Source organism: Danio rerio, chromosome 14 (genome assembly GCF_052040795.2).
Source record: "Danio rerio strain M-AB ecotype USA chromosome 14, GRCz13ab, whole genome shotgun sequence".
Taxonomy (NCBI): Eukaryota; Metazoa; Chordata; class Actinopteri; order Cypriniformes; family Danionidae; genus Danio; species Danio rerio.
Window position 1 is genome coordinate 53,073,715 of NC_141034.1, and position 25,194 is coordinate 53,098,908.

At 37.2% G+C, this 25,194-nt stretch overlaps 1 protein-coding gene and 1 long non-coding RNA gene across 5 annotated transcripts in view; one reads left to right on the top strand and one right to left on the bottom strand.

Annotated features, from left to right (window-relative positions):
- The window catches only part of LOC147840923 (uncharacterized), an 834,865-nt gene that overhangs the window by 735,449 nt on the left and 74,222 nt on the right, over positions 1 to 25,194 (top strand). The window lies entirely within an intron of this gene.
- LOC101884594 (A disintegrin and metalloproteinase with thrombospondin motifs 2) overlaps positions 1 to 25,194 on the bottom strand; it is a 487,080-nt gene that overhangs the window by 316,367 nt on the left and 145,519 nt on the right. For all 4 annotated transcript variants that reach the window (XM_087281943.1, XM_087281942.1, XM_087281941.1 and 1 more), the window contains one exon: positions 19,647 to 20,038. In XM_087281943.1, the coding sequence (XP_087138069.1) occupies positions 19,647 to 19,766 (120 nt within the window). In that variant the 5' untranslated portion in view covers positions 19,767 to 20,038. The remainder of the gene's footprint in view (positions 1 to 19,646; positions 20,039 to 25,194) is intronic.

Sequence of the window (25,194 nt, forward strand, 5' to 3'; positions counted from 1 at the left end):
TAAGAAGAGAAATGAGGGAGTTGAAAAGAGATGAGAACAAGAAGAGAAGACGAGACAAAAATAGACAAGACGAGAAGAGAATAAAAAAAGAAAGAGAAGAGATTTGACTAGACAAGAAGAGAAGAGGTGAGACGCGAAAAATTAATAAAAAGATACAAGAGACGAGTCTAGAAAAGCAGAGTAGAGAAGGAGATTTGATTTTACAAATATTTTTATTAACAAGCAAATATTTAACACTTGATTTACAGCTCAAATCAATTCATTTATAAAATACAACTCTTCATTAATAACAGAACACAAGTCATCATCGCAACACCATTTAATTTTAAAAACATTCATTGCCTTCATCATTTTATAGTAACTAAAAATCAACAATAATTCTTGATTTGACTTGGTTTTTAAAACCTACTATATTGTTCTTACCATTCCTCTTTTCTGTTTCATTTTTTCTTGTACTATAAATAGCTGATTTGGTTTGACCAATGATAAAATTCATTAACTGACATTTATATTTTTGTTGTCTTTTGTATTTAAAGTCTAATACAAAACATTCTTTTGTAAAGAAAAAAACAAGTAAAGAAACTAAAACATTTTTAAAATCGAACAGAGGAGAAAGTCTTTTACAATACGTAAAACTGTGTAAAATACTTTCCCTTTCAAAACAAAATAAATAAAAAATATACAAACAAACAAATAAATAAATAAATAAATAGAAAAGATAATTGACTACATAAGAAGAAAAGATGAGAGACGAGACGAGAAATAGGAGAGGGAGGAGATGAGACTAGAAGAGCAGAGAAGAGAAGAGAAGAGAAGAGAAGAAAAGGAGACGAGAAGAGATGAGACGAGTAACAAGACGAAGCAAGAAAAGAAGAGAAATGGAGAGAGGAGAGAATTGACAAGAAGTGATGAGATGAAATGAGACGAAGAAAACAAGATGAGACAAGAGACATTAGGAGAGGACAAATAAGAAAGAGATGTTTGATGAGACAAGAAGAGTCAGAGACTATGAAAAATAAGAGACAAGACGAGAAGAGAATAAAAGGAATAAAAACTAAAAAGCAATTTTGAATTGAATTGAGAGACGAGAAAAGAAGTGAAAAGATGAAAAAAGAGACAAGAAATAGAAGAGGAAAAGGAAGAGAAAAGAAAGAGAGAAAAGAAAAAAAGAAAAAAGAAGCAGAGAAGAATTGACTAGACAAGATGAGGAGATAAAAGACAAGACGAGAAGAGAAATAAGAGATGAGAATAGAAAAGCAGAGAGGAGATAAGACATGAAGAGCAAGAAGAGAAATGGAGAGAAGAGAATTGACAAGAGAAGAGACTAGACGAGAAGAGAAAAGATAAGGAGAAATGAGAATGAAGAGACGAGAGGAAAATATCAGAAATGAGAGAAAAGAGACTAGATGAAATGATACAAGAAGAAACAAGATAAGAAGAGAAGAGAAAAAAATAGAAGAGAAAAGAGTAGACGAGACGAGACAAGAAGAGAAGAGACCAGATGAGAAATGAGACGAGAAGAAAAAAGATAAGAGAAGATAAGAGACAAGAAGAGAGGAGAGGAGACAAGACGAGACATGAAGAGAAGAGACCAGATGAGAAATGAGACGAGATGAGATGAGAAGAAAAAAGATAAAAAGGAGAAGATAAGAGACGAGAAGAGAGTGGAGACGAGACGAGAAGAGAAGAGAAGAGAAGAGAAGAGAAGAGAAGAGAAGAGAAGAGAAGAGAAGAGAAGATATACGAGAAGAGACTAGACGAGGAGAAGAGACTAGAAGAGAAATAAAAAAGATGAGAAGATGAGACAAGACTAGAAGAGACATTAAAAGACAAATAATAGAAGAGAAAGATAAATGATGAGACAAGAAGACACTGAGATGAGATTAAACAATAAGAGAGACAAAGCAAGAAAAGAAGGAGAGAAAAGAGAATTGACAAAACAAGAAGAGAAGAGACAGGACAAGAAGAGAAAAGAAATGAGACAAGACAAGATGAGTGACGAGAAGGAGAAGCGAGGAGAAGAAAAGAGAAATGAAAGAGAAGAGAAGACAAATAAGAAGGATAAGAGAAGAGAAATACAGAAAGAGAATTGATGAAACAAAAAGAGACTGAGACGAGATAAAAAAGAGAGATGAGACTAGATAAGAAGAGCAGAGATGAAAAGAGAAGAGAAGAGAAGAGAAGAGAAGAGAAGAGAAGAGAAGAGAAGAGAAGAGAAGAGAAGAGAAGAGAAGAGAAGAGAAGAGAAGAGGTGTTATTCTGGCGGGCAGTGTAGTGTGTGAAAGGATTAGGCCTTGGCCACTCTTCAGCACACCCATATAAAAGAGTGTGGCCCCTGGGAAGAGGAGCGCTGGCCTGCTTGTGTACTGAGAGCAGTGTGTGGACAGCACCATCCGTCACCCAGCCTCGGCCTTGTCTTTCACCAAGCATAACGTATCTCCTGCTCAACACCATCTCCGTCTTCATTAGCAATACTATGAGCACTATGTAAGGCTACACAATACATTGTTTTAGCATTGATATTGCAATGTGCACACCTGCTATTGTCTCATCTCAAGATATGCAATGTTGAGTCTGAATTATACATATGCTGGAATAGTTGCCGGATCATTCCGCTGTGGGGACCTCTAAAACAGACTAACCCGAAGGAAAAAGAATGAATATCCAATTTTTAGGGCTATGTCTGTTACCTGTCTGTTTCCACTCTATTATCTGTTTGCTTCTCTGAACACTGTCCTGTGAAAGTTTAGCTGCTCATTTGTTTGCAATTAAAAGATGCCAACTGGCTCACCACCAAGAGTATGAACACAAAATACATACTAGTAAATATACAAAAAAAAAAAAAAAAGTTTCTGCCAGAAATGAAATTTCTCATTATTTACTCATTCTTGTGTTTTTTGTGAAATAAGCAATTCAATACTGGGGTTACACCTCTACTCTATACAAGAAGTGCCGTGGGATTTTAATGACCACAGAGAGTCAGGACCTCGGTTTAATATCTCATCCAAAAGACGACACTCACTGCCAGAGAGTCACTTTACCGTCTCATGTGAAAGACCTAGCTCACTGACAAGTATAGTGTCCCCTTCACTATACTGGGGCATTAGGACTCACACAGACCAAAAGTTGAGCATTCCTTGCTGGCCTCACTAACACCACTTCCAACAGCAAACTAGTTTTCCCATATGGCCTCCCATCAAGACAGTGACCAGGCTCAGCTAGCTTCAGTGAGTAACCTGAACAGCTCCTGAACAGCTTCAGCTGTGTGTTTGCAATCAAGATGAATCTGGGCCAGGTGTGTGAGTGAAGCGTATGATGGGATCTGTAGTTCATTTATGTGGCAGATCTGTAGTTCTCCAGCGATCTGCAAATGCTAGATCGCTGGTGATTGTGACATTATTCTACATCCCTAATCAATACCTATTACCTTATTAACTATTAATACCCAGCACATTAGGAATTTATTAAAGCAAAGGTCATGGTCACAGTTTATTCTGATGGTCTGTTTGTTGAATTTACATTGCATCTACATGCCAACTAATTCCCATTAGATTATAAGTAGACTGCTAGGTTGGGGTTAGGGTTAGCGTAAGTTGACATGTACTTGCAAAGTCTCTCATAGTCAGTTAAATGTCTGTTGAAGGAGCAGTATCAGCAGATATTCAGCAGTCTACTAATACTCAAATGGGCCATCAAAATAAAGTGTTACCAAAGTCATAGACAATGGTTTAATATTAGCCAAAATGTGTGCCTTAAAACAAAGTGAGAGTAAAATGTCATTTGTGTTTCATTCACAAAATTTACCCAACCTTGGGTTTGCTCACATATGACCCGATGTTTGACCATTAAGTCACATTTTAATCATCTGTAATATGAAGCAACTTACATTATAGAGTGATTTATTTCATCCATTTGAAGTCAAGCAAACCTGTTTTACTTTATTTCAGACTTAAATTATAAAACGTGACTAATATATGAATGCAACCTAAGTGAAGTTTTGATTTGATGAGTTGTACACTAACCCAACATTGGGTTAAATATGAATAATTGTTATTTTTTTTATTTATTTTAAATTTTATTTTTAATACTCGGTCTGTTTTAAGGTACAATTCTCACTTTTAAGAAACCATTAACTATTAATTTTGCCTTAATAAACTCCTATTTAGCTGCTTATTAATAGTCATCAAGGTAGTAATTGGGTTTAAGTAGGGATTAGGGATGTTGAATAAGATATATGTTTTATAAGCATTAAACAGCATAAAAAAAATTCCAGATAAGAAGCCACTACACTCAAAAAAAAATATTGGGTTATTTATTTAATTCAATGGTTGAGTTAAAAATATTTGGAGCTTTGTTGAGTTATTTTTAACCTTTATTAGGTTATTTATTAATAACTCAACCAGTTGGATTAAATATTTGGTGCTTTGTTGTGGTATTTTTTAACCTTTATTGGGTTATTTATTAATAGCTAAACCAGTTGGATTAAATATTTGGTGCTTTGTTGTGGTATTTTTTAACCTTTAGTGGGTTATTTATTAATAGCTAAACCAGTTGGATTAAATATTTGGTGCTTTGTTGTGGTATTTTTTAACCTTTATTGGGTTATTTATTAATAGCTAAACCAGTTAGGTTAAATATTTGGTGCTTTGTTGGTGTCATGATCTCCAGCGATCTAAAACACCATAGAAAGCACTCACAAGTGTTAACGGACTACAAATCCACCATTTCAAGGACCACAACTCCAAACATGCACTCTGCTCACACACACGTTCCAGATCATTCTTCCAGATCCTGATCTAGACGATCTTAATCCAGAATTTCTACGATTCTGTCAATCATATTTTCGAGTTCAAGAGAGAAGTAATGGTGGCCGCACAAGTCTTAACATTGTTTTACACACGTTGTTCAGCAAAGTGGACACTTCCAAATGGTGTTGAAAGTCACATTTTGCATTTATAAGATACTATTCACCACAAAAATGTAATTTCTGTCTTCATGTAATGTATTTGCGAACGCAAAATCACGCGTGACGTGAGCTGACCATCAGCTGTTACCACAGAAAGGGCGGGCGCACGCGCGCCTCTGAATGAATTTAACTTTAGTGAACAGAACCTGCATAGGCAGTGAATAACAGGTAATGAAGTTGTGAATAACTTTCAGTTTGAGGCACAGTAAACGTTTAGGAGCCGTACGGGAAGTGAACCGCTCTTTGCTGTGAAAATGAAACCGAAAGTGCGCACAGTGTTGCCAGATATAGCTGAATGATTACAACCCAAAAAGTATCCAAAACCCGCCGAAATGCAACAATACCCACCCATTCTTCTGTATTCACGAAAATCACGTTAGTGATAGATATTAAGCAGAAAATTACAGATAGTAAGCATATGTCTTAAACACAATAATTCAACATCAGAGTTATCAACAGCATTAATGACCAAGACAAATCTAAAGTCTGTTCAAGTCCACCATTCCAAGTCTATACAAAATTTTGCATTTTAACCAACAGTACAGCTACACAAAGCCTATTGCTGTTTTACCACATGTTTGAGAATAACATTAATAATAACGCATTTATATTAACCTTTATTTTATATTTACAGAATCGTGAGAAAATTGTGATCTTTCATTCATTCATTCATTCATTCATTTTCTTGTTGGCTTAGTCCCTTTATTAATCCGGGGTTTCCACAGCGGAATGAACCGCCAACTTATCCAGCAAGTTTTTACGCAGCGGATGCCCTTCTAGCCGCAACCCATCTCTGGGAGACATCCACACACACATTCACACACACCCTCATACACTACGGACAATTTAGCCTACCCAATTCACCTGTACCACATGTCTTTGGACTGGAAACCGGAGCACCCGGAGAAAACCCACGCGAATGCAGGGAGAACATGCAAACTCTACACAGAAACGCCAACTGAGCCGAGTTTTGAACCAGCGACCCAGCAACCTTCTTGCTGTGAGGCGACAGCACTACCTATTGCGCCACTGCTTCGCCTTCGTGATCTTTATTTTAGGCAAAAAAAAATAAAAATCACGATTCTCATTTTAGCCAGAATCAAGCACCTCTAACTAATAGTAAGGTAGTAGTTGGGTTTAGGTTTTGGGTAGAATTAGGGATGTTGAATTAGATCATACTTTATAACTACTAATGAACAGTTATTATCCTAATAATACGCAGGTAATAAAGCCAGTAGTCCTGGACTAAAGTGTTACCCATAATTGACCCAGCCTTTTTCTAAGAGTGTGAATGAATAGTTTGTCAGCTTAAACTCTAACTCTTTTGTTGCTTTTATTGTCTGTATTATAAAACAGTCCTCATCATCTATAGTGAGCAGACAGGCTTAATTTTTCAAGCGTCTAAAAAACAATAAAAAGGCTGTTCCCCAGAGCTAGCGTAAGTGCTAGCGTAACCTGCAGCGTCGGGCCGTGGCCCACAATAAAGCAGATGTATGCACAGTCAACATTTCGCTATTATTAAAGGATACCTCGGCCTCAGTCCTTTCATTACAAAACAGAAAAAGCCTGAAAACTGGCCTCTCAGCTCGTAAGACTACTGTCATGACTAACCTAAAAGACTAAGCTCTAATACTAACATCCCAAAGCAAAGTGTAGCTCACGAGACATCTGCATTCTCAATAAATTGGGTAGAAATTAGCAATTAAATCTTTACATCATGTAATAGTACATAATAAATAACCAAGAATTTTGTTTTTTTGGTGACACTTTATAATAACTATACTCAATGAATCATTTGTTAAGCATGAGCAAATAGTTAAGTCATTAATGGTTAAGCATTAACTCAACATTAATAGATGTTAGTAAGCAGTTTATACAACTACAATTGCTGTATTCTTGACTAATAAGTACATGTGTAATGTGTTTAATGATTGTGTTTTCACACTTTGATTCATTTTTTTATTACTAAATTGACTAAATGATTGACTAAAATATTCAAATTAATCTTTATTTATCTTGTTATTTAGGCATATATCAATACATATTTTGTATGCTTTATAAACTCAACTTCATCCAGCTTTGTGACCTTATATAAAGTGAGGGCTAAATGTTTTGTAAATCTCTTATTTACAATTTTTTACAATTTTTATTATTTTTTCAGTTTTTTCTAATGTCTTCTAGAACATGGCGCCTTTGTTGCTACTTTTGTTAAATTATTGACAATTAAATTAATGTTCATGTCTCGAAATAACATCATATTTATTTGACATTTTGAATCAGTTTAATCAGTTGTTTACAGAATAAAGCAAAAACAGGTTTTACTCAGACTTTAATTCATGAATGCAAATACATATCTCTCTAAATAATCCCTTAGGGTACTATCACATCTAAACTTTTGTTTGGGAACCTGTCTCGTTTGCCCAGTTGGTGCGGTTTAACCAGCAACTGTTATATATATATATATATATATATATATATATATATATATATATATATATATATATATATATATATATATATATATATAGGAATTACCAACCTAAGTTAAGTTACATTGGGTTCCCGGTTGGGTTCCCGGTTGCAAAACAAGACCGGTTGCAATACCAAAGATGGTTCTGTTGTGTGGTAGGATGCCAAATTCGATGCAGCAATGATTTCAGCAAAAATAGTGAAATATGGTGAATTAAACTGGAGACACTGAATGCTCAGAATGAAATGTAAAAGTGTGTTCACATACCCTGCCGTACAGGTGCAGTTCACTGTCAGAATGAAGTTGTTTTGCTTGTTGATGATTTCCCAGGCCTTGTACAGTGCTGTCTTCTTTCCTTGTTTTTGGATAGGCATTTAGTACTACATAGTTTTGAATCTGGTAATTATGGAGCATTATTTCTTGCACATGACCACACAGAACAAAATACTTGGCATCCAAAGACTTGAAGGCCTTTAACTTCTCTCTTGTAAAACACTTGGAGTTTCAATGAGATTGTATATTTGGGGCTGGATGCTTGACCATTTCCTCTTATCAAATATTCACTGGGAAGGAAGGTGCTATCGCAAACGGACCTGTCAGACGAAAGCCGCTCACTTTAACGTTAGCTTTGCAGATTAACTGTACTGATCACTGGGTGACAAGCTGGTATAATACGCTGAAAGCATTATGTAAATAATATATATATATATATATATATATATATATATATATATATATATATATATATATATATATATATATATATATATAATATGTAATCAATATAACTTATCTCTAAGACAACAACAAACTCTACCGCATTGGATGTCATTCCCTGTAAATGATAGCGCTCCCAGGTTTTTTCTGCAACCTTGCTGCATGTGCATCCTGAAAGTTTACAAACTAGTAATTCGTCTACACTACACTACAATTTAGATTAGAGAAAACTAGAGAAAACTTACACACTAAAACTCCATTTTAAATCCCCAATCAAAATGTAGCACACGACACATCTGCATTCTCAGAAACATGCATTTGTTTCGAAATGTAAAAAGTTTAGCAATTCAATTTTCTTGTACTTCACAATAGAACATGATGTGGATAAACACCTGTTGATAAACAATACAAAGAATTATAAAGCAGAGCCTCTGATTTTCACGGATGCGTCCCCCCTCTGACACTTCTAAAACGCATACCTCTGTTGTTTCGGAGAAAACATGATAGCACACAAATGGATCTGCCCTCAGCCTACAGTACGTGACCGTTTGTTCCATGAGCAGATGTTTGGATTTCTTGCAGTTCCAGTTATTCTCTAGGAATAAGTTTCCTCAACAACAAACGGTTTGTGCTGCTGTCTACCTACTTCCATCTGGTGGTTTGCCTTTCCGCTCTCATTAAAAACCATTAAAAAGTTACAGTTATGGAAAAAGCTGAGAACAACAGAAAAAAATTATCAGTATATATATATATATATATATATATATATATATATATATATATATATATATATATATATATATATATATATATATATATATAAAGTTAAAGTCAGAACTATTAGCCCCCCTGAATTAGCCCTGATGTTTATTTTTGCCCCAATTTCTGTTTAACAGAGAGAAGATTGTTTAACACATTTCTAAACATAAGTTTTAATAGCTCATTTCTAATAACTGATTTATTTTATCTTTGTCATGATGACAGTAAATAATATTTGACTGGATATTTTTCAAGACACTTCTATACAGCTCAAAGTGACAGTTGCAGGTTTAACTAGGTTAATTAGGTTAACTAGGCAGGTTAGATAAGTTATCTAGTTATCGATGGTCAATAGACAACACGATGCGGAGCCAGCATCGCCGATCCTCTGCCCCAGCGCGCCACGTCGCAAACACACTCGTGAAGAAGACACTTGGGCCTTGTTTACACTAATACATCTTAGAAATAAAATGGCATTTTAGAATGAAAATGATCCACATCCACACCGTGTTTTACCTAGCATTTCTGAACAGCCCTCTGTCCTCTGAAAACGCACATCACGTGAGCACACACACACACACACACACACACACACACACACACACACACACACACACACACACACACACACACTGTCATGTGCTCGTCTGAGCTCCAGAGAGCAGTGCACGTCGGGCAGTTTATCAAGGATGTACCGCTGGGTGCGTCTCACTATAGTTGTTAAAGGTGATATTTCATTAATCTTGTCTCTATCTAACAACTCTTCGGTCTTTTGAATCTATCAGGTAACGTGTCACAGCATCACTACACTGCTTCAGTCTTTCACTTTCACACTTGTACTTAGTAATTTTAGTGAAAAGCTCAGATACTGTTGGTTGTGCACCTTTTTTACCGACCAACCTCCTGCGGAAAAAGTGATTGACAGGTGGTAATTTGTGTGTAACTTATCTTTATTTATGATTTGTTTATGGGTAAAACAACGACCATGCGGGTCTGGTAGTTGAAACGGCAGGCTACAAATAATTAATTTGTTATGATTTTATTTATGAATAATTATTTCACCTCCACCTATGAAGACTACACCATCGTCCATCGCAATGTTTCACATTAGACATCGTACGATGACAAATTGGGCGACATCGACCCTAGTCTAAGCATGCCCGTAAACTCACAAAACTTTGCACACACCCCAGAAGTGGAAAAATTTACGTTTGTTATAGGTTTTGGAAGTAGGTGTGGCAAGATGACTCGAGAGCGCCATCTATGCACTTTTGACGGACTGGCCCATGAGCTACGATCCATGCACAAGTACACAAATTGGCACACTCCTTCTAGGGATTTTATTTAGGGACGTTAAATTGAGAAGATCTAGAGTTTTCGTCAAACGGCGTGTCCATGGCGGGCTCTCAAACTTTGAAGATTTGCCACAAAACAGGAAGTGGTTATAGCTCAGGCGTGCATTGTCCGATCTGCCTCAACTGACACATTTGATAGCAGTTCTGACCTGAACACATTTACATGCCAATATCCAGTTACAGTTATAGTGCCACCTGCTGGCACCAGGAAATGACTTGATTTACAGTGTAACAAACTCCTCCAACCAATTTCATCACATCGAATCCATGTTCTGATAGTTTAGTCCAAAGGCCTTTGTGATGCTATATTGTGAAGATCTAGAGTTTTCGTCGAAGGGCGTGTCCGTGGCTGACTGACAAACTTCAGTGCTTCGCCCTTAAGGAGACAGTACTTATAACTCAACCACACAATGGCTGTTTCTCAATATGCGTTCTTCAGCGGTCTTGCGTCCTCGTGTTCTCGTGCAACGTCATTATCAGCTGCTTAAGTTCAGCTCCAATATTCAAGACCGCAAGTACGGAGGATGCGTGAAAGTTCCCGGATGTGTTCTTGATATCGAGGATGCACTGATGCAGACTTGAGCACCGAGCTTGCTCTGGAAGTCCCAAAAGTCATTGCGACTGGAGGTGGGAAGCTCAGCATTTAATTTAGATTTATTATTAAAGTTCAGAGATATCACTTATTTACCTCAGGAGTTTCCCTGAATGAATCGGTGAAAGTAAACATTAACGTGAACATCTTAAAAAAGGAATAAACACATTAAGGGTGTTTGTTTGCTGAAATTCGTATTAAAATTTGTTTTATTTATATTGTGCAGAGTATATTTATAATTTTTTTATGCAAAGTATATATTTTGAAGAGAAGGGAAAACAATAAATCGTTGTATATGAGTGCTGTAATGTTTAAATAGTTCCATTTAAAACGCGTGAAGGTCACGTGACCATCAGAGAGAACGCAGCATCCCATTTCTCTCAGGACGCATTCTCTGTCCTCGCGGTCTCCCGAGTTCGTTCTACCGAGGACACCTGGCAAGACCGGTCTCCACAAGAACGCAAGTCTGTTCTCTGCGTTCTTGGAATTGAGAAACAGCCCATGTCCGATCTGCCTGAAACTTCACATGGTTGAGAAAATTCCTAGATGTGAACATTGAGTCACAGTCATAGCGCCATCTACTAGTTTGGCATAAATCTGTGATTTTCTCAGGGGTTTTTTTTATATCAGCTTAAATTATTATTGTCCACTGTTCTCTGTCATCCTGAGGCCACTGGGCAGTGGTGAGCCTGGGTGAGAGGTCCCTTTCATCGCTGCTTGCAGCTTTAATTTCATTATTATTTTTTTTTAGATATTATATGTTATATTTCATCTATGAAAACAAAACAACAACAAGCGTTCAATATAAATGAGAGGAAGCTTCAGGAAAGCGGTGGCTAATCCATGTGTTGCTGCGGTTAGCCTGACCTGCGCTCTGCATTCTGCAACATAATCACGTTTACAAACGCTCTCCTCTACAAACAAACCTCGTCTCAAATATCAAGAGCCGTGCAGCTAAGGTTGCGTTCCTCAGAGGAGATGAGGACTTACTGAAGCTCTTCTACATGCAGATGCCCACGGCTGCAGCCCTGCCTGACCCTGAGCGCTTCAAGCTGAAGGACAGCATGGAGACTGACTTTAATCCTGTGGGCACCGTGCCCACTGGAGCATGCAAACACACACACACACACACAATCTGACACAGGTGTAGACATACAGTACCTGTGCACAAACACCAACACACAGTACATAAGAAAAGGGGTCTGTACGGCCACATGTGGGTAATCATAAAAAGTATATGTATATTTATATGCAAATGAAGCACAGATAACAGACATACAGACACATTCATTCATCTAATCTCCTTTGGCTTAGTCTCTATTTCAGTGTTCACCACATCGGAATGAACCACCAACTATTCCATGTTTTACACAACAGATGTCCTTCCAGCTGCAACCCAGTACTCGGAAACACCCATGCACACTCATTCACACACACACTCATAGATTACGGCCAATTTAATTTATTAAATTCCCCTATAGTGCATGTGTTTGGACTGTTGGGGGAATCAGAGCACCCAGAGGAAACCCACACCAACACGGGGAGAACATGCAAACTCCACACAGAAATGCCAAGGGACTCAAACCAGCGACCTTCTTGCTGTAAGGAAACAGTGTTAACCACTAAGCCACCGTGCCGCCATATACAAATACACAAATCTTTATTTTGTATCCATGTTATGAAACACTGGCTACTTTGGGGTCCATCAGTTCCTTATGAAACAAACTGTACTTAAAGACCCTGTGAAATCAAAATAACAATGTTAATAACAGTACAGGTATGTTTGTTTTATGGTAATCTACTATATAAGCTAGTGTGCTCCAAAGCAGTGACAAAATAGGGGTGACCTAATATTTTAAAGTGGAATTTATGTTTAACACAGCATACGTTAATGCTTTTAATTCATAGTCGGTGATTTATTAAGGATCTGTACTGTATATGACATGGGCCTGCTGGTTAGAACATTTCTGCAGGGCTTTGCATGTGTCAAATTGTAAAAGTAGACTTTTCAAAAAATATAAAATAAAAGATAAAATAAAATTAAATAAAAAATAAACTATATCTTAGTTAATAATAATAATAATAATAATAATAATAATAATAATAATAATAATAATAATAATAATAATAATAATAATAATCATCATCATCATCATCATCATCATCATCATTAATGTTATTAATCATGTAGGATTTGTTTAATTTCCTAATAAATAAGAAATATTAAATGTAATTTCTTAATAAATAGCCTCATTATATATTTATTTATATGATTTATACATGGTATTAGAATACGTGTCAGCTTTTGTAAGTGATTTTATGTTTTAGAATAGATGTAATGTTCTCAATAATATTTGTAAAGCAAACACAGGCTCTATACAGTATGTTCGATTTACAGATATTTCAGTTAATATAGAAAAGTGAGTGCATGTTTTTACCAAAACTAATATTGGACTTTATTTTTAATGTGCAAATTATATTGTTGTACACGCACACACAAAGAAATGATGGGGTTCTTCTCTAAAGAAGTAGTTACTCCACCCTGTTTAAAGCATCATTATGGGCGTTTTATGTTGTAACTAACATGGTTCAAATGATGGATCTGCGACAGAAACAAGGGGTTTTGGGAAACACTCGTCACTACATTAGTCTTTTCCCAAATGATGCATCATATTATTATAGATCAGCCGCGAATTATGTTGTTGAGAAATGCAACACAGGTCGGTGTGCTCAGCAGTAAATACATGGAGAAATATTAAACAAATGTTATTGTAAGGAACATAATAATAATAATAATAATAATAATTTTTATTTATATAGTGCCCTTCCAGAGCTCAAGGACATTTTACAAAGTGCGACAAAAAGATAAACAAACATACATGAAGTCAAATATAACAAACTGGAGTTACACAAACAAGACCTAAGAGACAATGAGCAGAGTGGAGGTGGATCAGTCAGTTTGGCAGATCAGAAGCGAAGCATTCAGAAAATAAGTGAGTCTTAAGTAAGGATTTGAATTCAGAGATATTATTAGCAGAGCGGAGTGAGCGTGGTAGAGAGTTCCAGAGTTTGGGTGCATTAACACTAATAATCTGCCCCCATTGAAGAGAGGCGGTACCGAGGGACAGCGAGAAGGCCAGAGTCAGCAGAACGTAATGAACGTGTTGGGGTGTAGGGGGACAAGCATGTTGCAGAGATAGAAGGGGGCTAGGCTAAAATAATTAAAACATTATGATAAACAGAGTTAAAAATAACAAGTTTAAATAAAAAGTTAAGTTTTATTTAAGTGGAATGTAAGTGATGGCCAAATTGAGCAGCTATACATGAACAAAGGAAAATTAAGACCTGTTTAAAAAAAAAATGATTTAAGATCTACAACACAATGTTTCAGCAGATTTAAGACCCTGCGGACACCTGGGTAAGGATAATGACTAACGTGATCATTGGACACTACTACTTTCAGAAACGTAAGCTACAAAGATCATCCAAAATATACAAAGATCTGGGACAAAATGAGATTAAAAATATGTATATAAAGAAGGAAATTGATGAAATGTTTGTTTTTCAATCAATATACAAATCTTGAATACTTTCTTTTGGACAAAACAATTCCTTTGCACACAGGTTAGCTGTTTACCATCAAATCCCACATTAAACAGAACGAAATAATAAGCATAAGCTGATTTAGCAGCACAGATATGAATGCATTGATGCTTCTATGAGTACCGATACAGCCAGCGCACTTCAGTTAAAGTCTATATCACTAATTGAGTTCTTCATTTACTCGGCGTATATACAAATTTCCTTGCTCTATTTATTTCCTTCCCTCATTCATGCTTTATAAAGGCGGCAGCCACAGGGAGCGTATGGATCTCATGATCTCTCTGAGCGTCTCATCTGGACTCGTTTAGAATTAGTTTTATTTGAGCACAGAAGAAAAAGAAACCCTCCAATAATTAACAAGAGACCTCTGCTCCAGACCTCACATCTGCGGCTGCCATAAACACACATCTCAGTGCACACAGCTACTCACAAAACACAAGTATTTACTTGCCTTTCTAACTTGTGTCAAGTACACCCAAGAATACACAGCAAATCTCTGACCACTGCAAGCACTAAATGATATTTTGATGAAGATGAACAGTTTTGGGGAGTAGTGTTATTTATAAACATGCATCAAGACTGAAGTTTTGGTTAGACCATAAAGGACCTTAGTGAGAGCATGTTTTTAAAGGGTCAGGATAACATTCCAGAGGGGTATTGCCCAAAAGGGAAATAAAGAAAGTCAGGATAACAGAAAAAGTGCAGCTTGAGTTTAATCGGGTCCTCCTTGCTTAGTCCGTTGCACTTCTGCTGATTCAGGATGAGAATGAGCCGCTATGTCAAGCCTGATGTTCATAGCCAGGATAAGTAAACATTCCCAGCATTCGTTAACAGACCACGGGATCAATCATAGAATCAATGATGCAAGTATGGATACAACCAGATATGAGCCAATCAGGTAATGAGTTCAACAGACCACAGAAAGTTAGGACCTCAGTTTAACTTCTCACTCGAAAGTTGGCGCCCACTGACAGTATAGTGTCCCCTTCACTATACTGGGGCATTAGGACTCCCACAGAACGCAGGTTGAGCACCCCCACAGCAACCTAGTTTTCCCATGTGGTCTCCCATCCAGGTACTGACCAGGCTCAGCCCTGCTTAGCTTCAGTGAGTAACCTGTCTTGGACTGCAGCGTGATATGCCTGTGGCAATGACAATGCACTTCTGTGAAACAGAAATTTCACTAACACCCCCAGTAAAACTAGTCCCATCTGAATGGGGCTTATAGTTGCATCTAATATTCAGAAAAGTAATTTAATTACTTATAAGCACCTGAAATAATAAAATCTCTACAAACAAGAACAATCTGTACACTCCTATTGTAAAAAAGTACTTCAAAATATTCAGATGTTCGTAACACTATCAAAATAAATGGCATCACTCTGAAAATACTATTTTAGAGCATTTATTTTAAAGTGTACTAACTCTGAAAAACATCTCATTTGCATGTCGAAGGAATTTAGGTAAATGTTGTAGTAGTTTTATAATTCAATCCATGAAATATAATAAAAAAAACACGTTCTCATTATTGACCTTATTCTAAAATGTGGAAGTGCGCCTGTTTTCGCGATTGTCTTAGAACTTCCGTTTCAGTCGCCTATGGGAGAAATGACTAGGAATAATAAACGGCAAAAAACGGTCAAACTACTCGCTCTACAAACAAATGCTTGCATGACTATACAGACCAAGTAGAATAATATAACAAGGAAATATCCGTTTGCAACATCAAACAGCGAAACGAGCAGTTTTTAATGTCTAAAAATGAATGGAAGTGAATGAGACTGGAAGTCTCATGCCAAAAAGATTCAAATGTCTGTGCCTGCTCGTCTGCGGAGAATAAGGTCAATACACAGCACAATCTTTTCTGATTGGTTCATGGATGCAATATCTCTAAACCCCGCCTCTGAGTGTCCACCCTAGGTTTGTGCATCAAAACCTCCAGTTACTGTAACTTTCACAGACATTTTACATAAAACAATAGCAACATTACACACTACATGCAAGGTAACCCTTTTATTTATTAAAAGTTTTAATAAATTGTTTGCAAGGGAATAGTTCACCCAAAACTTAAATGAACCCATTTTTTTACTGTCCCTCAAATATTTCCAAAATTTCTGTTTTCCTCAAAGTGTCCCTGATTAATAATTTTTGTTATGGTTTTACATGTCTATCAATCATAAAAACAAACTTTTAATATACGCATCACAGAATCAGCTCTTTTCTGATTGGTTCATGAAGCCAATCTATCCAACACCCGCCTGCATAAGTTTGTGCATCAAAAACTCCAGCTACTATACACTGTCACAGACCTTCTACATTTAATAAAATAGCAACATCACACACTACATGAAAGGTAATATCCAAAAAAAGAGACTAATAATGGCATGTTATTGTTTTATTAAATTGTTTGCAGGGGGATAGTTCACCCACAACTGAAATATACCAACGCAATCTCACGGCAATTCGTAACTTTTGGATTTAGTGGCTAATTCATATGAATTTGTACGATCTAATTCGTACAATTTAGTACGATTTGCTCATCACCCAATGACGGTTGGGGTTAGGGGTGGGGTTGGGTTCAACGCCTCCTTTTTAAAATAGTACATTTTCGTACGACTGAACTCGTAAGAATTCGTACGAATTAGCCACTAAACTGACAAAACGTAAAATACTTACCTTTTCTCGTGAGATCAGGCTGAATATACCCATCATATTCTGTCCCTCAAATAGTTCCAAATTTTCCCTAAAAAGTGTCTCTAATGAATCATTTTGTTGTGGTTTTACATATCAATTCAGAGACCAGAATGCAGAATCAGCACTTTTCTGATCACTTCATGGAGCCAATATATCTAAAGCCCGCCTTTCCAAGTGTACACCCTGCTCTGATTGGTCAGTGCATTTGCTTTTCCTGCACAGATTCATGATACAAAAACAGTCTCATTATACACAGCACAGAATAAGCACTTTTCTCATTGGTTCATGGACGCAATCTCTCTAAACCCCGCCTCTGAGTGTCCACCCTAGGTTTGTGCATCAAAACCTCCAATTACTATAACTTTCACAGATCTTTTACATAAAGCAACACACACTACATGAAAGGTAATATCCTTAGAAATAAAAGGATATTTATAAGGATATATATAAATAATAAAAAAGATTAATAAGCTTATGTTAATATTTTATTGTATTGTTTGCAATGGGATAGTTTACCCAAAACTGAAATATGAAATGAACCCATTATTTACTGACCCTCAAATAGTTCCCAATTTCCCATTTTCCTTAAAGTGCCCCTAATAAATTATTTTGTTATAGTTTTACATATCCATCGATGATATAAAAAACACGTCCTCATTGTACACAGTGCAGAATCAGCTCTTTACTGATCACTTCATGGATCCATTCTCTTTAAATCCCACCTTTCTAAATGTCCACCCTGCTCTGAATGGTCAGTGGATTTGCTTTTCCTGCACAGAAAACAGCATTTCCACAAACTGGCATTATCCAAGTTCTTTTAAACCTGCATAGGTTTGTGCATCAAAACCTTCAGTTACTGTCCACTTTTACAGTCCTTTTACATTACAAACACAGCAACATTGCACAAATAATATCCAGAAAAGCCTAATTAGGGCATGTAAACGTTGTGTTAAAATGTTTGCAATGGGATAGTTCACCCAAAATTGAAATGCACCCATCATTTACTGTTCCACAATTAATCAACATCCATAGTGAGAAAAAATTATCCCATGAAAGTCAATGTTTCCAACATTTTTCAAGATAGCTTTGTGTTCAACAGAAGAAACTCAACGTCTTAAGGAACAAGTAAGTAAATTATGACCCTACAGGGCTTAAAATTGCGACCGTTTTGGTTGCATATGCACCCAAAATTGTATCCATGCGATCTCAAAATATATTTGGGAGCATTTGTTCGACTGCATAAAATTGGTGGTGTGCGACCGGTTTTCACTGCAAAATGTTCACCACACACGTGGATTTAGGAGACATTCACGTAGAACGCATCTTAGCACCTGATACGCCAAACGCAGCGCTCGTGAATAGTTTAAACAGTTGACATGTCAACTTGCTGCAGTAAACAAAACGTGCAATGCTTGTCCCGCCTTCAAGCTCTCCTGATTGGTCCACTGCTCTAGCACAGAATGCGAACGGATGGGTTAATATCAGCTGTCAATCACTCAGTCGATGCCTTTCTTTAGATGAAAGGGAGAGCTACAACCGCGAACACGTAAAGCACTGAAGATGCGAGAATGAAAACAACACGGGCAGATTTAGTTTTAGAAAACATAAAAGTTTCCAATAATGGCACATCTGATCAGTCATCATGTGCTGAATGTAAATCCAGCATTTACACTTTTCGAAGAGTGGATAAAAGTCTTCCAGTGTAATGACTAAAGCATTCATCATAAAGCCGGTGTGAGGTGAGTTTGCAGGTAACAGCGTTCGCCAAATCTACACATTTTAAGCGCGAGAGGTTCTGTTTAATCCTTCATTTAATCTTCAGGATGCTGTCAGCTGTGCAGGTGGCAGCTATATGTAAAACGTAACACCACGTATCATCGCAAAAGGGCTTGCATTCATTAAGATAAAACTAATATTGCAGCTCATGAAAGAAACGGTATTGCTATTAAGATGACGTATGCAAATAATAAGCTATTATGTCAGTATTATCTGTGCCATATTACACAGCAAAGTTATTACAGTTAACTAAGTTTCATTCATGTCAAGCAGTGCGTGCGGGGCTGGTAGGCGCATGCAGATGTCGCTTTGTTTGTTTGTTTGTTAGATTGTTTAGTGTTGATTTCAAATGCAGTAAATCGGTTAATATAACATTAAAACTTGAAGCAACGGTGCTTATAATTGGTGGATGCGACTAAATTTTGGCTGGTGCTCTTAACTTTTTAAAGTTGAGAGCATTAGTGCTACCAAACAAAAAGATTAATTTCGAGCCCTGCCCGATGAACTATCCCTCTAACACAGGGATGCCCAAACTAGGTCCTGGAGATTCTGCAGAGTTTAGTTCCAACCCCAATTAGACACCACTGAACCAGCTGATCAAGCTCTTTCTAGATACACTAAAAACTTCCAGGCAGGTGTGTTGAAGGTTGGGCACTCCTGCTCTAACAGGACAAACTGCATAGCACACAAATATAAACCACCAGGTTGACTTACCAGGCCGTCGCAGTTACTGATAGCCACCGATGCTCCCTGTATGTCCGTAATGTCTCCCACATACAAGCAGCCACTCTGCAAAGGCTCGAACCGTGAGCCGCCAGATTCCTGCCACTCCATCTTGGCTCCGGGAGCCACCAGTCGCTCGTTGCGGCGAAGTCGCAGGTGAAACTCCCGGCCGAAGACGGTGAGGTTGTAGTAGAGGCGCTGAAAGGCGTCTCCTCCGGACTCATGGTGGGCGTGGTCGGCCGATGCCGCCTCTCTTCTCCAGCGCCTACGGAACTGCCCGTTTGCTGGACCGACTGATACTGCATGGGACACGAAGCGGCCTTCTGCATCTGTCAGAACGGGCTTCACCAGTCCATAGTCCCCCAGGACATGCTGCAGGGAATCTGTACACAAAGACAGACGGTCAACGTTAGAGCATCGGCATCTACAGTGGGGGAAATAAGTATTGAACACCACCATTTTTCTCAGATTTTTGCTGTTGACTTGATGACATCCATCCATATAATCCATATATGCAAAGAAAACAAAACTAATAAGTATATAAATGAATTTATTTGTAATGAAATTAAATTAAAAAGTATTGAACACATGAAGAAAGGGAGGTGTAGAAAGGCATGGAAAGCCCAGACAGTAGCTGAAATCTTTCATTGTAAATTAATCCCTCAGTATAAATGAATATCAGCTGCTTCAGTCCAACATTTACATTGGCAGGCGGATGACGATGAAACTAGGGTGAACAGTTAATGGACAATTAAGCCAAGCAAAACCAGTCACCATTTTTTCTCAGTAAAAAAACTTTCCAAATGTGCTGTTGACTTGATGGTAACAACCAAATAAGTCCATATGCAAAGAAAAACTAAAATAATTATTATACAAATTAAGTTATGAGTAATAAAATGAAATGACACAAGGAAACAAGTATTAAACACATGAAGAAAGGGAGGTGTGGAAAGGCAGTGAAAGCCCAGACAGAAGCTGAAATCTCTCAGTAGTTCTTTAGCAACCCCCTGTACTTCCTCAGTATAAATGAATATCAGCTGCTTCAGTCCAACATCTACATTAGAAGGAGGATGAAGATAAAACCAGGGTGGACATTTCAGCAAGACAATGATCCAAAACAGCCCAGGAGACTCTAAAATACTTTCAGATAAAGAAAATCAAGCTGTAGAATGGCCCAGCCAGTCACCTGACTTGTATCCAATAGAAAATACAAAATAAAGCTCAGATTTGATAGACAAGACCCACAGAACCATCAAGTCTGTGAAAGTCTGTGGAAAATCTCACACTTGAGCAATGCATGTGACTTTAATCTCCATTTTAGAGGCTGCCGTCACCAAAAAAGCCTTTCATATCAAGTATTAAATACATTTCAGTAGATTTTTTTGTTTGTTTCATTTTTATGTTTGTATTGTTTGGGTTTTTACCAAAACCTGGTTTAATTCCATGTCAACAGCTCCTTTAGAAATATTATTCCCAGGAAATACATGACCTGTTTAATGAGATTCTGATGGTATAATATCCTTGGATTAAAATTTCACAGTTTCACTGTTACTGCTCTAAAATACCTTTCAGTCACTAGGTCTGCACAATATATAGTTTAGCATTGATATCGCAATGTGTGTGTCCGCAAGAGTCACATAACAGGATATGCAATGTTGAGTTGGGGCTATAGTTAATCAGCAAAACAGTTGAGAAAGATTTGTGGAGTCATTGCAAAGTACTGTATAACCATAACAGAATTTGACTTTATCATTTGTTTCTGTTTTAAAGGCATTTAAAGGGTGGTAAAGGGGTGGTAAGAGTATACTTTTAAGGCTTGGTTGTGTTTATAAGATGCCGAGCAATGTGTGCTCATGCTTCACTTTTGAAAAATCCTGTTTTTTTTATATATATATCTTACTTTGATTATATACTGCTACTCAGCCACACTGTTAAAAATATTTGTAATTTTACGTTTTTCCAGTAGCTGGGGTAATATAACGTAAAATAACAGCCATTAAATAACAGAAACTTACCATAAAATAATAGATAATAAATTAACGAAATTTACCAAAAATTTAAATTCTAGGATATTTTTGGTAATTTAATATCCGTTATTTTACGGTTTATTTCTGGCACCCCAGCTTCCGGAAATAAACCGTAAAATTACAAAAAAAAAATTCATAGTTCCTAGTTCCTCCAAAAACCTGCCCTCAAGAGGCTCTGATTGGTCAGCTAACATAATGTGCTGTGATTTCCCAGTAAGCATCTCTGCTATAACATTACAGCGTATCTGGCCACGCCCCTTCATTTCACAGAGTGTATGCTTGTAACCTGAAGGGTATATGACATCATTAACCCAGATGTATTTTTTTGTAGTCCTCAAACTACCTTCGCTGTAGGCTTTGCTAAGCTAACTCTATAAAAGCCAATGTCTTCTTTTGCATTGAACTTTGAGCGTCGAACATTTCGCTTATGTCCACACAGCTACATTACACATGAGTTTAAAATATGATATCATAGTGGACCACCCCTTTAAAAGCATTTGAGCACCAAAAAAAGTAAATTTGTAACTTTAAGGAGGAACTTTACTGAATTAACACGATGAAGACTATACTGTCTCTGAATGACTCTCACTCATAAAGTACTGTTTATTTTCCTTTTGGCATTGCTCTATTCTATTGTAATTATTTTGCAAGCAGTTTGTTTATTATTTTTATTCATGATTTACACCCATACAAAATCACCCCGATCACTCTAAATTAATTATTTCTTTCCAGACAGAGCTACAGCATTCAAGCCATCTGGTGAAATTGTACTCGTATTACAGAAAAACAAAATATTGCAATGTCAGTCTTTTTTCATTACGGTGCAGCCCTAAATGTCACTACGCTGCTTTTCTTGTGACGGCTTGCAGAAACATTGTTTCTTCTGGCACGGCGAATTAAATTTAAATGTGTTTATGTTGACACTTCAAATGCACATTCCTCTCCATGCAGCGAGTAAATGCACATGAGATGCAGCGGGTCAGACAGGTCTGGGTGAAGAAACACATTAACACTTGTTTGACACCATCATTTTCAGATTTAACGGCGCCTGTTTGTGCACAGACTGTGCGAGACGGGATAAAAAAGTGTGTTATGTTAGTCTGTCTGTAATTATACATCTGCCTCCCTTTCGTGAAAGAATGAGATAAATAAATGCACCCTTCTCAATATGCCTTGTTGTTTTCGATGACAGCCAGATGCTTGATAGATGTATTTACAATATTGAAATATATTAGAAAGAAACAACAACTGACTATTCAACCTGTCACAGAATTAACTTAATGATCAATATTCCCTGTAATATACAGAAATTAATTATATAAATATTACATGTGCTTTAAAGGGCACCTGTTTTACCCCTTTTATAAGATGTGAGATAATCATTTGGTGTCTCCAGAATATGTCTGTAAAGTTTCAGCTCAAAATACCCATCAGATCATCTATTAAATCGTCCAGAATCTGCCCATTTTGGTGTCTGAGTACAGTGTAGCTGTTTTTGTAGCCTGTGACTTTAAATGCAAATGAGCTGCTTTTCCCCGCCCACCGTTCCTGCTTCTCCTGCATCATAGATATATAAATTAGATGTCGCCTACCCTGTTGTTGTGTATTGGAAGGAATGTGTCAATAGAGCCGCCATTTTAGTACAGGGCAGCGCTCCTTTGAAATGAATGCGGGACCAAGCTGCAGTGGAGGACTGTGGCCATCTATAGCCAGAGATTTACACATATATACACATATATCTATGATCGGGAGTTTTCCCGGAGGTCGGTATGCTAATTTAATTTAATCTAATTATGCTAAATTATATTTTACATCACTTTTCTACATTGATGGATAAGTGATCTCACAGGCATTCCTGACAAAAAGCTTGTGTTTGTGTGTATGGAAATGTACTATCTGTCACGGTGTGTTGACGGACGGAGACAAAAATGTGTAGGATCCACGTGCAATTTAATGATAATCGTGCAGATAACAGAAAAACAAGACATCCAAAAATCAAAGTATCGAAATAACAACAAACAAAACAAAACAAGGAACTATGGCAGGATACAGAAACATGGCTCAGGAACAACATACCAACTATAACAAGACTTACAAGACCAGATAGACAAACAACTCAGTAACAAACAAACGGGTGCAGGGTGTATAAATAGTCCAGGAAATCAAACGGGAACTGGCGTCAGCTGGGTCTGTAATCAGTATAAGTGGAAGCCGGGTGTGTGCACGTGGAATGTATGGACATGTAGTTCTTTAACAATTGTAGTTCGCTACCAGAGTTCACAAGCAAACTACAGTGCCACCTAGTTGTCCATGACAGTCATGACACTATCTACCTTCCTTGTTAGATTTGATCTAATTGGTGTCCTGAACCACACCTCCTCTCCTGCTTTCACTTTTCATACTGACGGAGGGAGCGATTCGTTTGTGAATGAACCTCCGTTATGAACGACTCGTTCTCTAGCCAATAATAATACAAGTTTTTGGCAGCGCAGCATCTCATTGTCATATTTCTTTTGCATTGTTTGTTGATTTTATTCAACAAAACTAGCATAAGCCAAGTATTTAGTGTTAGTTGGTGCTACTTTGCCTTATGGTGAATGCAGTAAGTGACTGTATTATCATCAATAACGTGGCCTGTGTAGCACAACAGTTCATAACATACAAACACGTAAAAAAACTAAACCTTACCTATGAAATGTTCAGCTTTGTTTTCTTTGTTTGCTCGTTACTACACCCGTAGACAGCGATAAAGTCCAGCATCTTTACATACTGTAGTAACACTGTCTTGGCTAATGCGGTTGAATGACACTTGTCAAGGAAGCCATGTACAAATACGGCGGCGCTATTGACGCATACTCAGGGTCCATATGGGATATCTAGTGTATATATCTATGCTCCTGCGTAAGATCAGATTAACAGCAGTCAGTGATAGACATACTTGTCAACATTGGATGTGAAAATAAGGTATATGCCCCCATTCACAGCATAACATAAACATTTGGATTAAAGAGCAGCGAATGAATCTCTCGTTTAGGTTTTTCGCTTGATTACATTTAATAACAGAGGTGTCACTTTAAAAATGCACACATCTAACATCATAATGAAAGCATCCGATTGCTTTCCTAAGTTTTTATGCTCATTTAAGACAAAATTAGTTGTGTTTGAAAGAAAATCCACTAAGATCGACATCTTTAGATTAATAATTATGTGTTTATGTCTGTTTAAACACGCACCCAAAATCTTTCGATTCGCTTCAAATTGCATGTACAGAATTCGTTAAAGAAACAGTGTCTACTTTTCACTATGGAGCGCGTCTGACAGTCACGCCCCGCTTTATAAACAGACTGATTTGAGAATTGCAATGGAGGGGCAAAGGTACCTGTAATGCAAAGGAAGGAAACCCCTCTGTTTTTATATTTAATTCAAAGTGTTTTCATGCCTAAATAAGACAAAAGCACAGAACAGGCTCGCATTTAAGAGCAAAGGGCGGCCCCTGGTGCTTTGGCGGTATG